Source organism: Sus scrofa, chromosome 10, assembly GCF_054392235.1.
Source record: "Sus scrofa isolate SSC_HxYL_T2T_F1_AM1 chromosome 10, Sscrofa_HxYL_maternal_Yorkshire_Landrace_v2.0, whole genome shotgun sequence".
Classification (NCBI taxonomy): domain Eukaryota; kingdom Metazoa; phylum Chordata; class Mammalia; order Artiodactyla; family Suidae; genus Sus; species Sus scrofa.
Genome location: NC_139392.1, coordinates 90387518 through 90402344, shown reverse-complemented (window position 1 = coordinate 90402344; position 14827 = coordinate 90387518). Strand labels below are relative to the sequence as shown.

Here is a 14827-nt window from a genome sequence, read left to right as displayed (position 1 = left end):
ATTATTTATTTATCATGTGGACTTGCACAGACCTTCTCGTGGAGGTCTTTATGTGGAATACGTTTTTATTTCCCTTGGGCAGATACCTGCGAGTGGAATTCCCAGGTCACATGGTAAACTTCAGCTTAACGTTTAAGAAATTGACACACCAATTTTCAAAGTGCCTGTAACCTTCTACTTTCCCACCAGAATGCATGTCTTTTACTGGAGAAATCCTCCTTTCAGAAAAGTATCATACGGGGGGAAATCAATAGGAAAAAACATGAATGTACAAAAAAATTCCTTGCAACTTTTAAAATAATTGTTAATCATTGGGAACAGCCTAACATACCCTTTAAAGGTGGTTTGGTTATTACTGTACAAAGAATATAAACACAACAAGGTCCTACTGTTGAGCACAGGGAACGATATTCAACATCCTGTGATAAACTATAATGGAAAAGAATATAAAAAATAATATATATATAATATATGCGTATAACCGAGCCACTCTGCTGTACAGCAGAAATTAACACAGCATTGTAAATCAGCTATACTTTAATAAAATAAATTTTTAAAAGTAAGGTAAAATATATAATGGTTTGGTGAAATATATTATGAAACATTAAGTAATGAGAATGCAGCTATCAAAAATAATGATATGGACCTAACTTTATTGACATCAATGCAATTCCTACTTTCAGAAAAGTATCACATGGGGAAAAAAATCAAGAGTAAAAAAGGAACGTACAAAAAAAAAAACCTTTGCAACTTTTAAAATAATTAACTGGACTTCTGTGCGGTTCACCAAATATTTCCCTTTCTGCCAAAAGGATGGAATTTCCAGACCCCTTTGTGGGAAGACTGGACCACATGACTGGTTCTGGCCCATGAGCTATGAAGGTGAGGGGCAGGTGTCACTTCTGCACCGAGGACTCGACTGCAGGTGTAAGATCCTCCAGCTGCCTTTCCTCGACGGCACAGAGGTGAGTGATTTCTGAGACGTCGCTGCCCCGTGAAGCCCCCGTTCCCAGTCACCACAGCCTACACACCTGCTCCATCGACATCCCAAGACGGACAAGGCGTACAAGCAAGAAATGCACCTTTGTCCTTGAGGTCACTGAGATCTGAGGGCTGTCACCCCAGTACAGCCTCGCCTGTCCTGACTGTTATATTCAGGTGCATTTTAAGTAATTCGATCAGGTAACAAAATGCTACATTTAACACGATCTCATTTTTGAAAAAATAAGTGTCTGCATGTGTGCAGAACGTGCCCAGATGCTAATGGCAGTTACCTCCAGGGGGCTGAATTCTTGTGCTTCACACTCTTCTCAGTTTTGGACAAAAGACCTCAGTTCTGGACAAAGGACCTTGTATGACTTCCAAATAGAAAAAGACAGTAAAGATAGTTCCATGTAGTCAACTAAAAGTATAACAGAAACTGGTTTAATCGCTATCCTCTTCCTGATCCCTGCAAATAGATGCACATACTCTACTGGAAATTATGATTATAAGCCATTATAGGGCCTCCTCTGCTACAGAACGTGGAACAGAAGAATCAGTACAGGATCCAGGTTGGCTGCTGCCTTGGCTCCAAGTGAGAACCAACTCCGAGGAAGCAGTGCTTTTGATTTTCTAAAAGGAGGTGAGCTGTATGCAACTGCCCAGCAAAGGCAAAATCTCCACCAGTTCTGTGGGTGCAGAGTTCCCGTGTGGCTCAGGGCTCACGAGCTCAACTTGTATCCATGAGGATGTGGGTTCGATCCCTGGCCTCATTCAGTGGGCTAAGGATCCGGCATTGCCATAAGCTGTGGTGTAGGTCACAGATATGGCTTGGATCTGGCGTTGCTGTGGCTGTGGTATAGGCCGGCAGTTGTAGCTCCCATTAGACCCCTAGCCTGGGAACCTTCATATGCTGCAGGTGCGGCCCTAAAAAGCTTAAAAAAAAAAAAAAAAAAAAAACTCCACCAGTTCTGCAGGTTCATCTCAGGCCTCTCCCTTCACAAGCCTGTGGAATAGGCTGGGGACCACTTGAAAGAACTCTGATTAGAAGGGAAGCCAGGCCCTTCTCAGGTATTATGTTCTCTGGTTGATCTAAAGTATTTTCTTTGAAGTCTCCTGCTTCGTAAAATAAGTTTTCCAAGAAAATAAGCAAGCGGCAAGGAGAACAAGAGAACATTTCATTTTTGAGATGCCTGTCTGACATCCCAAGGGACGGTGATGGCTACCCTTCGGTCCGAATTTAGACTCAGAACCAGGATCAACATTTCCTGGTGCCCAGAGGTTCCTGGTGCCAGGCAGCAGCAGAAATGGGAATGATAGCCATGGCGTCCTTATTGTCTTTAGTTAGGGAGTCCTGATCCCTTTTCATCTTGAGAGTTTTCCCCTTTGCCTTATAAAATTCTGGGAGCGGGGGTTAAGGACGAGGAACTACTTCCAGCTTAATGTCAGGGACAGTCATGAAGAGTAGTCTCAGCCCTTGCGGCCCCAAATCACAGACTTAAGAGACAGCCCAAATGTCTATAAATGTCTGACTGGGTCACTTTGCCATAGAGCAGAAATTGACACAACACTGTAAGTCAACCACACTTTAATTAAAAAAAAAAAAAAAAAAAGATGGCCCAGATAGGATTCTTTGCTCCTCCTGAGCTGAGCTGATTTCTCCAGCCTTGAAACAGATGTCCAGACCAGGTGTGACATCTACGTGTGGAGAAAAATCAACCACCACGGTTGCCACCAAAGACCGTACTCTCCCACTAGAAAGCAATAGGCTCATGAAAACTGAATAGACAAGGTCATTTTTATAAGTTACAGAGGAAGTGGAAAAAAGACATACCCGGGTGACTTTATGATGGAGGGATGGGTGTTTGCAGGAGTGGGATGAAAGGAGAGGAGAAAGTTAAAGAGAATCACATCCCACACCAGGAACCATGCTGAGCATGATACTGAGTCTTTAACTCACGCAGACCAAGCAGCACGCACTACCAGCAATGGTGGCAGCTAAAGAGCTCCTCTGCCCAAAGCATGTAGCAGTGACACCATCCCGGCTTCGGTGACTAGAATTCCCTCCCACCCCATCATCAGAGAGTCCAACAACCCCCACCCAATCATCAGCTAGTTCAACTCCCCCCACCCCAGCATCAGAGAGTCCAAAACATCCCCCCCCACCCCATCATCAGAGAGTCCAACCACAGGAAACACAACATAGCAGGCACGACTTAATGGTCATCCTTTGGGCCACAGAGGTGGTACTTCTTGCCCAGGGCCAATCACAGGCTGGAGCAGGATCAGGAGGGGAGAGGAAGGCGGCTAAGGCATGTCCCCAGGTGGGAAGAGCATGGAAGGAGGCGGGAGCCAACCCTGATCCGACCCAGGGTGAGGGAGATTCCGCTTTGGGGGTGGACGCCTTAAGGCCCCAGGTCCACTGGAAGAGACAGAAGGGGGGGCTCCTGCCGGCTACTCTTCCTCTGAGCTCGGGCTCGGCTCGGTCACCCTAGGTCCTGTAACAGAGCCGGGCGAGGCTGCACTTCGGTCGGCCTCAGCCAGACACCATCAAACGGCTGCAGGGGTGAAGCCCAGTGAGAGGGCCCTGGGGCAGGAAGTTACCCCCAGTGGGCCTCCATCTTCTGAGGGCACCCCGAATCCCAGAAACCAAGACCCAGGAACCCAGGAGTCAGCTGCCCCCAGAGATCTGGTACCAGACCTGACATAAAACCCAGGACTGCGGGTGGGAAAGCCAGGGAGATGCCGTCCGCCACCCGGCAGGGGAGAGTCAGTCTGGGGAGATCCCCATCGGGTCCCTGTCACCCACACAGAAGTCCTCTTCCTTCGGAGAAACGTTGCTGCAGGTTGTCTGGCTATCACCCACTGGCAACTCGGGGTCCCCACGCCCTCAGCAATGGAAGAAGAAATGGCATCTGTAGGCTAAAATTCCTGACCATTGCCAGGCAGCTGAAAAACCAAAATAAAACCCAAACCCACCAGCCTTAGGCAAGCCACCCTGTTTCTTTCAACCTATTAGAAATAAGGGAAGTGAATCTGGCCTCTAGAAAAATGATGGTGAGGGTGGAATCCTGTTTTAAAAAAGAGTCTCATGGAGTTCCCGTCATGGCTCAGTGGTTAATGAATCCGACTAGGAACCATGAGGTTGTGGGTTCGGTCCCTGGCCTTGCTCAGTGGGTTAAGGATCCGGCGTTGCCGTGAGCTGTGGTGTAGCTCGCAGACATGGCTTGGATCCCTCGTTGCTGTGGCTGTGGTGTAGGCTGGTAGCTACAGCTCCAATTCGACCCCTAGCCTGGGGACCTCCATATGCTGTGGGAGCAGCCCAAGAAATGGCAAAAAGACAAAAAAAAAAAAAAAAAAAAGAGTCTCAGGTCTCCATCCCACGGCCCCACCTTCCTCAATCGATTCTCTGTTCCTTAGATACCAAAAGCTCGCAGATCTCCAGCTGGATCTCTGGTGGGCAAGGCTGCTTTAGGTTAGAGCATCCGAGACTTTGGGACAAGTCCTAGGCAGGAACCCAAAGTCACACGCGACTCATCACGCAACTCTCAGGACTCCCTGACCCTTCTCCCCATCTCCCCTCAAAAACCAGATTCGGCTGGTTTGGCGGTGAGCAAATCACTGGCATCTCTCCCACAACTTCCTCCTTCCCCATTCAGCCTTGTGACTCCGTCTCAACATCCTACCCATGCACATAAAGGAGGCGTTATTGAGTGGTCTGGAGCTCACAAAATCTTTCAATGACTTTATTTTTCAAAGAGTTTTAAGTCGCCTTGATTTTCTGTGTTCTCCCAAATGCATAGGTTCCCAGTGAGAGATTATACAAGGTAAAACCGCACAATTGCTCAGCTCGTGGAATCAGACATGGATTGCCACGCAGGATGTGCCACCAGAAGTCTATGCTCAACCCTAGCTGTGTGCCAGGAGCTCTGAACACAAATTGCATTTAAACAAATGACATTACGCTCCAAATATGAAAGTGGCTTTGTCTTTGGAGGGGTTGTTGAGAGCCTGCCTTTGCATTCAGCATGCCTGGCTTCTCCTCTAGGTCCTTCAATGTCACATGGGTGCGTCATTTCCCGGTCACTTTGGGCCGCCAAAGTTCTCCTAGACAGTAAGGTCCCTGAGACACTTCTTGCAGTAGAGATTCAACCAGGCTATACATAAATAATAAAAAATGGTTACTGGTAGAATTCCCTGGTGGCCCAGCAGTGAAGGATCTGGCTTTGTCCCCACTGTGGCTCAAATCACTGCTGTAGCGTGGGTTCAATCCCTAGCCTGGGAACTTCCACACACCTCAGGTACAGTCAAAAAAAAAAAAAAAATAGCTAATGTGGCCTGAGGGCTCATTCTATGTAAGTGCTTTGCCTGAATTAATTCATTTCATCCTCACAACCAGCAGAAGAGCAGAAGTGGGTTTATTATTTTCTACTTAATAATTTATTATTATTTAGAGGCTAATGAAACATAAGCTTCAGGTCCCTCCCTCGCTTGATCCCTTAACAAAGGGTGATATGTGGGGTGTTTGTCAGCCTGTCAAAATGTGTCATTTGTGGTGATTTATTTATCATTCTAAATAAATGTTTGTTTTACCACCTAACTTGGTAGGCACCACTTGAGATTCTTTTTCTTTCTTTCTTTCTTTCTTTTTTTGTCTTGTCTTTTTAGGGCCACACTTGTGGCATATGGAGGTTCCCAGGCTAGGGGTCGAACTGGAGCTGCAGCTGCCGGCCTACACCACAGCCACAGCAACGCCGGACCCTTAACCCACCGAGCGAGGCCAGGGATCGAACCCACATCCTCATGGACCCTAGTTGGGTTCGCTAACCACTGAGCCACAATGGGAACTCTGAGATTCTTTTTCTTCAAGAGGGCTTTGCTAATGAGGTAAACTTGACCCCCTTCTCAAACTTCAGATCCCCTCTTGCCTGTGAGGTAGGAACCATTCACCACACCATCTTGCAGGTAAGGAAACAGAGACCCAGAGAGGTTAAGTGACCTGCCCAAGTACACACAGCCAGTAGTAAATGGCGGCTCCAGATTTGGCTCCAGGGCGGTCTGGCTCCACCTGGAATGATCTTAACCATATCCTTTATTGCTTCCTCTTATTTTTACCCAAAGCTCCCAGCAAACTCTCCGTGACACTCAATACTTAGTGGCTCCTGTCCTTCTGTAAACCAAAAGCTGCTTTTGTCATCACAGGAGTGCAGCCTCCTCCTTATTTAAGGAAAAATCATATCAATTTGAAAGCAGGGAGGTTTGCTCGTGAAGGTCAAGCTCCTATAAGATTCTTTCACATCCGAATCAGTCTAAGTGTGATCTCGGCATCAGCATCATCTGGCTTTCACCCCAACCTAGTGGATCGAAATCGGTGGGGCTCAGGAATCTGAATGTTTAATAAGCTCCCTGAGTGTCTTTCTGCAAGAGGAAGTGTGAAAACCACAGCCAACGGGAGCCCCTCTCTGTGGGAACTACTGTGTACTGCTGAGGTGGGGGTGGGGGAGGAAGGAACTTGAATCCAGGATATTATTAGTAATATTTTCAATTAAAGGTAAATAACAAAAATTGCAGCCAATGCTAACAGGTGCATTAATACTCACACATTCATTGATACTTTTAAACTGTTCATCTATCATTCTAAAGACCCCAATGACTGACACTCGAGCACTGACTCCATTGCCAGGCATCACATTTTTAAGTATATTACTTTTTTTTTCTTTTTTTGTCTTTCTGTCTTTTCTAGGGCCGCACCTGTGGCATATGGATGTTCCCAGGCTAGGGGTCTCATCAGAGCTGTTGCTGCTGGCCGGCACCACAGCCACAGCAACGCAGGATGCGAGCCATGTCTGCGACCTACACCACAACTCATGGCAATGCAGGATCCTTAACTCACTGAGCGAGGCCAGGGATCGAACCTGTGTCCTCATGGTTATCAGTCGGGTTCATTACCACTGAGCCACAATGGCAACTCCTCAAATCCCACATCTGAAACACATGCAATTTTTTTTTAATAGAGTAGAGATCAAAAGGTAAAATCGCCAATTTTCACAGAACTTTCTACTTGGCATTTTTTTTTTTTCTAATTTAGTCCTTTTCTGGATATAAATAGGGCCAGGGACTGGCAACAGCACAAAATCACTCAGACGGGCCAAATCCGTGTTATTCTACGCAGCAAAGTTCAGTGTGAAGCCTACTTGGACTCGCAGATGTCAGAGCTTTAAATCCTCCTCTTCTTCGCTCATAAACACAATCTTTGTTTCGGCGATTCCCACACTCTCCACCCTCCGCCCCCTAAAACTTTTAAGATCTTTACCCGAAATTCCTTCCCTCAGCACTTGAGCGGCCCTGCCTGCCCACAGGCGCTACCAGTAAGTGCCCACAGCGTTCCGAGCCCGCCAGGTGTATGAACAGACCCCATCCTCATTTCATGCTTCCACACTTTACACAACAGGAAATTGAAGCCCCCGGGACCTTGCCCTGCGCCACAGAGCTGCTAAGTGCCAGGATCGAGAGCCAAACGCAGCCAGCCTGGCACCAAGCCCGCGTCCTTACCCACTGACCGAGACCTCCACCACTTATTGAGCACCCACTGTATACCAGGTCCTTTGCACAAACTAGCATCTGGGTCCTTACAAGTAACACACAGGAGGGGGTGGCTGCCCTGCTGTGACCGCCTGGAAAGAAAAGCACAGAGAGAGTCAGCAGCTTGCCCAGGCCACCCAGCTGCAAATGGCAACGGGAAGACCAAGCCTCTGTGCTCTCCGGATCCCAAGCCTGCACATATTCCCCTCCACCGCCTGGCCTCCTGGAATTTGTATGGATTGTTCTTCCTGACAGTCCTGTGAGAGAATGGCCGTTTCTGCCAAGTTCCAGAGGAGCACATCCTTGAGGCAGAGGCAACATGAAAGGAAGCGCGGGCTGTTTAGGCAGATTCTGTTTTCCAGATCTGCTCTTCCCACCAAGATGCTCAGAAAGGGGACAGAAAGTCGACCTGCTTATCTCTTCTTCCATCCTGTGAAAACACGCTTTAAGCTAAACAATTTAAATACCATGTGGAAACAGTACCAGGAGATGCAGAAAGGCAGGGTCTAAAGCATCTGAATATAGTAAACAGGGTTTTGAACTTTTCTGTCCAAAATCTTCAGAATTATAAAAAGATTAATCTGTATCTACTCAGTGATTCGATCATAGTGCTGTATCTAAATAAAATTTTCCTGGTTTCCAGATGAAAAAAGAAAAATAAAAAGAAATGCCCTGTCTGCTTTAATCAGGTCCGAGCCATTTCTCCCTCTATGGTCTGTGCGTCGATAACTGTAGGAACCTGTTTTATACTCTTCAAAGTGCTTTCCTTTCCACAGGAACTGTCTCCAGATTTCATAGCTCCAGATTTCATTTCATTCAGCTGTGAGGTTAAGCCATTTACACAGAATAACAGCTAAGGGGAGTTCCCACTGCGGTTCAGCGGTAAAGAACCTGACTAGGATCCATGAGGACGTGGGTTTGATCCCCGGCCCCACGCAGGGCGTTAGAGGATCCAGCGTTGCTGTGAGGCCATAGACACCTCTGGAATCTGGCATAGCTGTGGCTGTGGCTGTGGCTGTGGTGTAGGCTGGCAGCGGCAGCTCCAACTCCACTCCTAGCCTGGGAACCTCCATATGCATCGGGTGTGGCCCTAAAAAGCAAAGAACAAATGGAACTGAGACCCTTTGGTTTTTGGTCCTCTGCTATCATCTTGCCACCTTTAAACCACTGACAAGAACCTGACCGAAAGCTGTGTTTTCTGGGGTTTCCTATGGGAAAAGCGGACCCTTCCAGGTGCGTGGAACTTTTCCTAGAATATGCTTTCTCTCTGGAGTAACTAGGAACCCACAGCAACAACACACGACCCCATACACGGTCTTAAAGAAACGTAGTTTACTTGGGGCTCTGGCTCAGAAATGCACAACAAAAAAACGACCAGAAATTCGCGCAGGTAGCAGAGGCCAAGAAGGCTTGATTCTGCAGGACTTCCAAGGTGGCAGAACAATTCTACAAGAAACTTCACCAGCCAGACGCTCGCCTGGAGCAGCAGACGGGGAAGCTCCTGAGCAGAAGGTTGGGGACAGAGAGAAGGGGAACGATGTGCCAGAGGATCGGGTCCTCCCTCCCTCCCTCCCGTCCAGGAGCCTGTCCCGCAGCCGCGCGCGAACGAGGCGGTGGGAAGGGACCGCAGCCGGCGCCTAAGGCCCGCCCTGGGACCCCCAGAGCTCCACTTACTTGCTCCGAAGTGTCCCCCCAGGTCCCCGCCTCTTCCAGCGACCCCGCGCAGAGGGGCAGCGCCAAGCACAGCCCGAGCAGCAGGAGCATGGCGGGACCGGGGCGGCGGCACTGGGACGCGGCGGGACGCGCGGGGACAGCGCGGAGGACAGCGCCGGGCTCGCGGCGGCGGCGGCGGCGGCGGCGGCGGACGCGCGAGGCCCCGCCTCCCCGCGCCTCCGGCCCCTCCCCTCAGACCCCGGCCCCGCCTCCCCGACCCCTGCGGCCCCGCCCCTCAGACCCCGGCCCCGCCCCCCCGAGTCCGCGCTTGTCCCCGAGCGCAGGGCGCACAGCGAGCCCTGCCTTCCCCCCACCTCCTGCCCTTCAGCCCCGCCCCCTTGCCCTCTGCCGCTTCCTCCATCCAGCGCCTGTGACACCTGCCACCACCTCCCCGCGCGTGACAATTTTTTCTTCCTCTCCACTTCTTCATGGACTCTTCATTCCTGTCGCAGGAGGACGCGGCAAGGGCCAGCCTAATCCTCCACACACAGCACACCCTTCACCTGCTATAGAGTCCCGGGATGTGATACCACCCTCTCACTGCTGATACATCCTACCCCCGTCCCCTATATACACCACCCCCACCTGCTGTGTATACCCCCACCCTTTCCCCACCTGCTCTGTATACCGTATCCCCCACCTGCTTTGTATACCACCACCCTTTCCCCACCTACTAGCCCAAAGCCAACAGAAGACCTTCTCCCTTCTGCCCAGAGAACAACACTCCCCTTGGCATCCAGCACTGATGCTTACAAGCCCAGTTAAAGGATGCTCGGGTGTTCCCCTCATGGCGCAGCGGAAACGAATCTGACTAGTGTCCATAAGGATGCAGGTTGGTCCCTGGCCTCACTCAGCGGGTGGGCAATCCAGGGTGGCTGTGGCATAGGCCAACTGCTGTAGCTCCCATTCCACCCCTCTCCTGGAAACTTCCATCTGCCTCGGGTGCAGCCCTAAAAAGAAAAATTAACTAATTAATTAATTAAAGAAGGGATGCTCATTTGTAATCTAATGCAGAAAGTACTGGCAATGTTGTCCCTTTTTATGCAGTTCTGGCATAAGGGGACAGAAAAGAGGAAGCTAGAATCGGCACCATGTCATAGTATTTCTGATTTTTTTGGTTATTAATCATGCAAATGAATGTCATTTTCATAGTTGCAAACTCGATGCTATTTCCATCCTGTCATAGGAAGAATTATTATCTGCCAACCAAATCACCCACCAGCCCTTTAAATTCTGGGCTCTGTCTTTCTACCTAGTAGATACACAATATGCTGGAGGTGCTTTTTTCATCTTTCCAAAGACAATCACCTAAAAGACATTTTTTTATGTCTCTGTAACAATTACATCTAAATCGATAAGCTGAGCAATAGTGAAAAGTTGGCAACAACCTCAATGGCCAAGAGCTTCCATTCTGTGGAATATTATGCAGGTATTAAATAAGAACTCCCAGGTCTATAGTAACATGAAAAATGTTTACTGTGTCATCTAAAAGAAAAATATCAGATCACATGACCATATCAAGAATATGAGTAATTGGGTAAAAATACATATGCATAGACATAAGAACTACAAAAGATAAAAACAGTGGCTGTGTTAGTTTATGGTGATCTCTCTTTTTAAAAATATTTTATTGACTCTTGCTGACGTGCTGATTGTTTAAACAAAGACATTAAGGCAGGGGGATATTTCTGTGGTGAAACAAATGAAAAGAAAATCAGTGTCATTAGCAATTAATCACTTAATAGCCTTAACCACTGACTAATTTAAAAAAACGTGCCACCAACACAAAGCGACAGGAGCTGGTCCAGCAAGGTTTCTACAACAAAAACCTTGGAAAAGGAAAGCTTTGAAATAAGTCAAAGGATTTTTATTTTTAGTGTTTTGCTAACCATGAGTTACAAATGTAACGCCAGGCCAGGGCTACTGCTGTGGCGTGGGTTCAGTCTCTGACCTGGGAACGTCCAAATGACACAGACATGACTAAAAGAAATTAAAGGCTTTCCTCCCTTTCTATTTTTTTGTAGTTCATGGGGGGGGTAACTAATTAATTTTTTTCTATTTTTGTCTTTTTAGGGCTGCATTCATAGCATATGGAGGTTTACAGGCTAGGGGTCAAATCGGAGGTAATGCTGCTGGCCTACACCACAGCCACAGCAACACAGGCTCCAAGCCACATCTGCGACCTACACCACAGCTCACAGCAGTGCCGGATCCTCAACCCACTGAGCCAGGTCAGGGATCGAACCTGTGTCCTCATGGATACTAGTCAGGTTCGTTACCACTGAGCCACCATGGGAACTCCAGGTTTCCAAAACTTGATAAGCATAGGCAATGCTTTATATTAGCCTCATTAATAAGGATGAAAAAAATTAACTGTTCCCTCCACCCCGTAAAGGGGCTGAGGTACCCCCACAGACCTGTCCTTTGGTTTTTTTGTTGTTTTGTGTGTTTTTTTTTTTTTTTTTTTTTTTTTTTTTGCCACATCCACAGCATATGGAAGTTCCTGGGCCAGGGATTGAATCTAAGCCGCAGTTGCAACCTACACCTCAGCTGTGGCAACACCAGATCCTCAACCCACTGTGCCCCAGCGGGAACTCCTGAGGTCTCATTTCCTGTTTCACCTCCAGGGGAAACTGATTTTGCAGTTTAAGGCTACTGAGCTCCTAGAAGCTCAGAGCTGGAAAAGACCCTAAAACCCAATCCTGAACTTCTCCAAGGGGACACATCAGGGGCTTGCCCAGGTGCATGCTCCAGGCAGAGGCAAGTCTCTCGCCAGCCCCAGGTGCTTACGGGCAGAGTCTGGGTCCAGGGCTCAGCTGCAAAGGGGCTTCTTGTTGCAGGAATGAAGGTGAGCTGCTGCCAGTTCTTGCTAGGAAAGAGTTCCCCTGAGTTACTGAAGGACCGACCAGGGGCTCCAAAATTTCAGAATTGGACTCATTAGAGTTCAGGGTTTTATTCTGCTCCCCGACCTGAGACCGCCAATGGATGGGCGCAGCTCGCCAGGGCAGACACTAGACAGGGAAAGACAGGCGACCCATTGGCTTCTTCTTCCACTGAACCCACACCCAGTCGCCCCTGGTTCCTCTGGCCAGCTGCTCCAAGGTTAAAGCCCCTGCCACCCCAGTCCTCTGGGCACCCCCTCCATTCCTCCCTCCCCCCACGCTCCTTTTTGAGTGGCTGCAAGGCCATTGTCCTATTCTGGGCCAGCTCTGGTCCCCCTCCTTGGTATCACCTTTTTATCTACTTATACGGCCTTGTGTTTCTCTTGGACCCCTGACAACTTAGCCTAATCACGACAGTTTCCTACTGTTTGGCTTTTTTTTTTTTTTTTTTTTTTTTTTAAGTCAAAAAGACTGGGGAGGAAGTGGATTCCTTTGAGCTTTGGCTCCACGGTTTCTCTGGAGCTCTTGACATCTTGGGAGTCTAGCTGTACTCACATGTCATCTGTTTAACCCACGCTGAGTTTTTCCCAGAGAGGAGATTTGCAGAAGAGAGAACAGAGAATGCCATTTTCCAGTTTCTTCTGATGGATAATCTGCTCCATTTATCAACTCTTCACAAAGCGTAACACGTCATATTTCAATTGGATTTGAGTTTATATCTCAGATTAGAGACCCCTAGTTCAATTTGATTTGCTCCTTGGCAAAGATTGTCACACGCTTGTGTTTATATTCCTGGTTTCTGGCACGTTGGCCTGAAATGGAATCGTGTTCGCTGGATGGTTGAAAGGACGCAAACTACCATGATGCTTCTCTGGGCCAGCCGTGGACGACGCAACACAAATTTTAGACACGGTCCACCACCCAGGAGAATTCCCCATTTAGATACAAAGGTGGACTAACAAACAACATCATTTGAGATGCTAAGTGGGGTGGCGGGGAGGCGTTGAGAATACAACCGTGGACTAGAATTATTCGAGAAGGCTTCGGGAAGGAAGTGGAAATTACTCTTTGTGCGAATCAGATCTGAAAGCCAGATGCAGAAGACAGGGCGCTCTGGGGATGGAGGAGGAGGGGTACAGAGTGGAAAAGGCTTTGACGTTGGGGACAAGAACACAAAATGCTGGGGAAAGGTCCCGGTGTGGGGAGTTACCTGTAGAATGTTCTTGGCAGACAGGTGGGAAAGGAGATTGCAGGGGTTGCCAAGGGCAAACCTGCCACCCAGGGCAGGTCGAAATGTTTCTCCAGCCCCTTGGGAAGGGAGGCCAATAGGTGCAGGCATTGCGGTATTTCTTTTCCCTAAAGCTAATCTTTTAAAAGAACTGTCCTTGACTTCAAGGTTTCTGTCCCTCCCATCAATGACAGCGACTGACCGAGGACCTTTTGGGTGGGAGGGTGAAACAAGGATGCCCCCTGGGGGGCGTGTATGTTGGGGAGGGTGGGGTGGAGGAGGTGGTGTGCCAGAATCTTAGGATGGTCTTGGGGGAAAATATGCCATTTGGAAAAATCTAGATGATTCCAAAGTCCTGTCCCAAATCCTGCCCCCGCCCCAGACACTGTATCATATAACTGATATAAAAATGTTTGCTATTTCAGTGACTCATGCTTGCTCCCATTATCAATTCTACAAAGTGAGTAGTGGAACACATTTTTTTTGTTGTTTTCTTTTTTCTTTTTTTTGCTTTTTAGGTCCGCACGCACGGCACATAGAGGTTCCCAGGCTAGGGATCAAATTGGAGCTACAGCTGCCAGCCTACAGCAGAGCCGCAGCAACTCAGGATCCGAGCTGCCTCTGCGACCTGTACCACAGCTCATGGCAACGCCAGATCCCTAAGCCACTCAGCGAGGCCAGGGATCGACCCCGCAACCTCATGGTTCCTCGTCGAATTTGTTTCCACTACGCCACGATGGGAACTCCTTTTTTTGTTTTTTTGAACACAGCTTTTATGCTAATGAAACTTAAAAAAATACGTTTTTACTTTAAAATATATACGTGGTCTAACCTATATAAGCGAAAGATTCAATGGCAAATCTGTTTAAGTTGAAATGTCAATACAGCCATAGAAAAGTACGCAACCAGTTGTAAATCAAGGAAGTGGCTCTTTGTAAACCATTAAAGTGAAATTACATGGCTCGTTGCCAGATGCGTATTGATAGGTTATGTCATTTAGCAATTTGGCAGCATCTACACAGCCACCAAGCTCCCCGTGTAATTGAGGCTCAATAAGCATTTCATGTGATGCATGAATGCATTTGAAAAGAACACACACACTTTTTAAAAAATTTACTTCATTGAAATGCAGTTGATTTACGATGTCAGGTTAACTTCTGCTATGCAGCAAAGTGATCCGGCTCTGCATACATATGTATATATATAGGGATCTTTTAAAATATTCTTTTCTAGTTTCGTTTATCACAGGCTATCGAATGTGGTTCCCTGTACTCTACAGTAGGGGCTTGTCTATCCATTCTCTATAAAATAGTTTTCATCTGTTAATCCCAAACTCCCAATCCATCCTTCCCCCACTTACCTCCCCGTTGGCAACCACAAGTCTGGAGAAGAACACACATACTTTTTAAGGACATCTGTGCTGTGGCCTCTCCGCCCAGGA

At 48.0% G+C, this 14827-nt stretch overlaps 1 protein-coding gene across 1 annotated transcript in view; it reads right to left on the bottom strand.

Annotated features, from left to right (window-relative positions):
• Positions 1 to 9429, bottom strand: part of ITIH5 (inter-alpha-trypsin inhibitor heavy chain 5) — a 75768-nt gene extending 66339 nt beyond the window's left edge. Inside the window, exon 1 of the mRNA XM_003130820.5 lies at positions 9238 to 9429. Within this exon, the coding sequence (XP_003130868.3) occupies positions 9238 to 9327 (90 nt within the window). The 5' untranslated portion in view covers positions 9328 to 9429. The remainder of the gene's footprint in view (positions 1 to 9237) is intronic.
• Between the last annotated feature and the right edge of the window lie 5398 nt (positions 9430 to 14827).